The following is a 4,833-nucleotide window of genomic DNA, read 5'->3' as shown; positions in this document are numbered from 1 at the left end:
ATCCTGGCTTCACCCCCGTCTCACTCCCAAACACCACTCTCTGCCCACCTGTGGCCCTGGATAGGGAGTTTTGGCGAGTTGTGATGGCAGGGCCTGGGGTGCTGACCCAGCCCATGACAACTTGTCAAAACTCCCTGTGTGGCCCCCAGGCCCAAGTGATTGCCCACCCTGATATAAATGTTCCCTAAAGATTAAATTGGTCAAGGAATAGCCAGCCCAATCTAACTTAGTTCCCCTGAGGTGCACTACAGTTAGATAAGGCATAGATAGACTGATCTACTGACCATGCATACACATTCCGAATGGATCCTGGGGCTGGAAAAGCCCAACCACTCACCCCAGCCCCAGGGCTGCACCTTTCCTACCCACCCCCTACACAACCAGGTTATTCTTAGCCTCTCAACAACCCCCCTCCCCCAATCCCACCGGGGGGACAACCACCTGTGTAGAGGCACCAGGCACCCCCCACATACCTACTAGCCTCCCTGATCCTGCCAACTCCCCCACCCCGATCCATTAGCCTCTGATCCTGCCAAACCACCCCTGATGCCAGTGTTAAAGACATTCGCAGGAAGCCCAATCTAAGTAAGTCAGGGTGGAGAGAGGGGTGGGCAGGAATGAGGGGATAGCAGCTCTGCCATGGGGGTGGGTTGGTGGGATCAGGGAGCCAGAAGGTCCACAGAGGGGTTAATGGGATCCAGGAGTGGGGTTGGGATCAGACGACCCGCTGGCTCCCCAATCCTCCCAACACCCCCCCTGCAGGCTCATTAGCACCACTGATCCTGACTAGCCCCTTTCCCCCACAGACCTACTAGCCCCCGCCCCAACCCAACCCACCCCTCAACTTACTTAGAGATCAGGTTCCTGATAGCAGTGAATATTTGTAGAGCCAGCGCCTTATCTACAATCATGCAATTTAAAGTAAGCTGTGTGACTGTAGATGGGATCCTGGGAATGACTGTACTGTTCTGCAATTAATTTGCAAAGAAGAGGATTCAAGTGAGGAGTCACTGAGTTAGTTTGGGAGGCCATTTTTTACCCAATCTAACCTCCCAAACTTCTAAATGTAATGTTTATCCTTAGGGTTTGACTGTTTGCCAGGACTTTAAGGCAATATAAATATATGTATTTTGTTTTAGTAGGATTTTTGTCATAGTCCACATACAAACTGTTCTATCTATCCAGGCAGATATCTGTATCTGCATAAAACCCCTTTGATTTCAATAAGCATCTGCCCACAAAGAATATTTTGCAGTTTAAGATTCTTAGTCTTCATAAAGAACACTGTTACAGTAGCAGCTTCAGAGCAGTTAGTTTCAGTCACATTGCAGTGAGTCACTGGCAAATCCATCTAAAATGAAAGTGTATAGCAAAAATGACAAGAGGATCTCAACATTATAATTTGCAAAGATAAACAATCATTGCCTGAAGGCAAAATCTGCTTTTAAATGGTACTCCTCTGATGCTGCATGTCCTCCCCCTCTTCAAAACAGGATGAAAGGAAAAATGTAAGGAGAATAATAATTGGAACAAAAAGTACTTACAAGCAGTCAAATATAAAATGGCCACTAGTACAGCAGGTGCTCGATGTTCCCAGATTTAAAGAAATAGCTACCATAAGACCAGACTAGGAAGAATTCTATTAAAAGCTGAACCAAGCTGAATTTGAAAACAGTTAATGAAGTAGCTCTCTGAGAAGAGGATGAATTTTTATTTTGCTGTGTTTTAGCCAGACTCAAGTATTCAACAATCATGAATCTATAACCTCCAAAAATCATGGCACAGTGTAAACATATGAGCTCTTATATTAGTACACACACATATATATAGCATGGATATAAATCAGCCTGTTCTTATTTGCCTTCTCATGGTTGATCCTTTATAGTGTACCTGGGTCACATCAAGCTTTTCTCTGCAACCAAGAGGGCTAGAAAATTTCTTTTCTTTACAAAGAAAGCTAAACGAGTCACGTGTTAATAGGAGTCCAGGACTTGAAGCTTAAAGAAAAACACCAAATATCATCATGACAGTCACAATAAAATCATGAAAGTCAGCAACAGCTGAAAAGGGTAGCTGTAGGAGTCTAACTTTTTAAAGTTAAAGCCTGATGTATTTGATTTCATGTGAATTTTTTTCTTAGACAACATTTTTCTGTCTCTAGACTTTTTTTTGAGGACTATAGAGAAAATATCAGTACCACACTCTTCACTTCTTAAAAGCTGCTGCTGCTTACTCCCCACCTGAGGTCACAATCTTCCTCTGAGGAACCAAAAATTTGGCCCAGATCCTAATTTTCATATTTCCTTTTTATCACATACATAGTTGTTTACTACAAGGAAGCCATAGTGCATGATGTCAGAGAGGATTATTAATTCAAGTATAGAGTAAGCAATGGATATAGGGGGAAGCTTAATAGACAAATAACAAAAAGCCACTTTCTAGGTCCATGTCTTCAAGAACAGAAAACAGGAAAGATAACAGAAATGATGGGTTTTATTCTGGAGAGTACTGAGTGCCATCAGCTCTTGATTCAGTAAGGTACAGTGAGCACACCACAAACGTTAAGCCCCAGTGGGACAACTTCTATTCTCTGGGCAATATCCTGACTACACTGAAGTCAATGTTAGAACTTCCACTGACTATTCAGTGAAGTCAGGATTTCACCCTTAAGACTGGTACAGGCTAAATACTTTATTGATACTGGATCTATGAGTTCAGGACATTCAGTACATTGCAGGATTGAATCCTATAAAAACACATAAATTATTTTTTTGAATGTCCCTTGGAGGTATCAGTGAAACTTCAAAGTCAGTACAATAAGTAAAATAAGGAAGCCTCCTGTAGCCAAAGTTTGTTAGCTCCTTGAAATCATATTTGTACCACATGCTAAGATAACAGGAAGATCACATATGATCTTTTCCATACACAAGCAAAGTACTTCAGATCCTTCATGTTGCATGTTTCTGTACCACTTACTGTTCCTACAGTTCTTATAAAATACTATATTTACTAGATGGAACTAGTCAGGAAACAAACTGAAGGACTTGAGAAAGTGGTAACCAGAAAGAAAAAACATAATTTGTGACTTACACCAAATCATGTACGTGGCAATGCTGTGTGTTCAGGGTTTCCTTCTCTTGATACTTGATGCCCTATGTTGAAAATTAGCCATTTCCTTACAATCAAAAGTATTGTATTGTATAGTCATAAGCATTACATTACCTCAGGCTTTTGTAAAGAACCTATATAAAACTATTAGAGACACTAATAACAGCCATAGACAGTTTCATAAATATTTTAGGAAAAAATTGTATCAACAGATACTTCTACTGCAGCTACCAGCCATTCTACTGTGTGTCATGAAATTCCAACTTGGGACCAATTTATCAATCAGTTTGACTGCATTTGTTCAGAGATCCAAAAGGATTTGGACAGATTCAAATGAATTCATTTTTTAATAATAGTTTTACTTATCTACTACACCAAGATTCATTGCAATAATAAATACAGTAAAATATGAGTCAATAAAGATACAAACAGCATAATATAAATTTTTTTTAAAATCACCCTCTAAGCAAAACTGGGTTAGGAGCAAGGGCATGTGCTACAGAAAAGGGACAACGGTAGTAAAATTAATGAACATCTTGGAAAGAAAAATATTTAGTACTAGGAGAGATTAAATGTGTCTAGAGACAACTGTGCGCCACACCCTTAGGGGCCTCACAGTAAAAGTGGAGTCCCCTCTCCATTTCCAGCTCACTTAAAGGGATCCCTAAAACCAAGTGTAATTAGAACACAAATTGTGCTGTGACATGCCCCAGGGTCCAGTCCTGCAGTCATTAAAACATCTTGTTTGAAGTCCAGCTACATCAGCTAGAGGTGCCATTTAGTAGCAGAAGTCTCAAGTAAAACTCAAACTCAGACCTCTGGTTCCTTAAAGAGACGCTTCAACCACTCAACCATTATACCTTATGCTATCTGGGCCTTCAGCCTAGAGAGTCAAAAATGGCCAGACAATATGCCAGTCAAATCACTACTATGGGTGCCATTGGCTACAAAACTGGCATGCCTTAAACACTCAAAACAGATCAACCGCTAGGCTCAGGATGAGCTTTTGATCTTGTGACTTTATCATAGTCCTACAAACCCTTTATACACATTTTAACTTCACTGATCTGAACAACAGCTTTAACGTCAATCCTGGCTCCAAGGAGATCAATGGCAAAGCTCTCATTGATTTCCAGGTTGCCAGGATTTTACAGTGTTGGCACTTGCTCATAAATATTACTACAGCACAGTAACTTGTGTGTGTTTGCATTTGTGTTTTAAAATAACCAGCATCCCTTGAAAATAACTAATATAGATGTGGCCATAAATGCTTTCAAGCCTGTGATGCAAACATGACTTATTTTCTATTATATTATTATTATATTATTATTATTATTATTATATTATTATTTTCTATTGATATTTAGGTTCCAAACTGAACAAGTGGCCTTAATTTGCAAAACTGGGAAAAATACTTGGGATCGGTATGCTATTTCAGAACCACGCAAGGCATGATAGAGTGCTCAGACAGAGCTCTATTCTGTGCTTTGTACTCTTTTGTTATAACATATTTACACTTTCTGCCAGGGCCATAGCCAGGCTTTACAAGGCCTGGGAAAAAAAAGTATTGAAGCACATTTTCCTACTTGATTATCCTACAAATACCCACAATGTGGCCTAGGTCAAGTATCTCAAATCCTCAACCAAGGAGCTTCTTATTACTGGCTCTGTCTCCACTATTTTGTTTGTTTCTACTGTCTCTGTGCACCACAGCACAAATCCACT

The 4,833-nt window shown here is 40.3% G+C and overlaps 1 protein-coding gene across 2 annotated transcripts in view; it reads left to right on the top strand.

Moving 5' to 3' along the window:
* The window catches only part of BLNK (B-cell linker), a 201,804-nt gene that overhangs the window by 141,541 nt on the left and 55,430 nt on the right, over positions 1–4,833 (top strand). The window contains exon 6 of one of the 2 annotated variants that reach the window (XM_019502659.1): positions 4,476–4,532. The exons of the other annotated variant lie outside the window; for it this stretch is intronic. Coding sequence (XP_019358204.1) covers positions 4,476–4,532 — 57 coding nt within the window. The remainder of the gene's footprint in view (positions 1–4,475; positions 4,533–4,833) is intronic. 2 annotated transcript variants of the gene reach the window in all.

The sequence above is a fragment of the Gavialis gangeticus genome, unplaced genomic scaffold, assembly GCF_001723915.1.
Source record: "Gavialis gangeticus isolate Ggan-Ray unplaced genomic scaffold, GavGan_comp1, whole genome shotgun sequence".
NCBI classification, from domain to species: Eukaryota; Metazoa; Chordata; order Crocodylia; family Gavialidae; genus Gavialis; species Gavialis gangeticus.
This window is presented reverse-complemented; position numbering and strand designations above follow the sequence as displayed.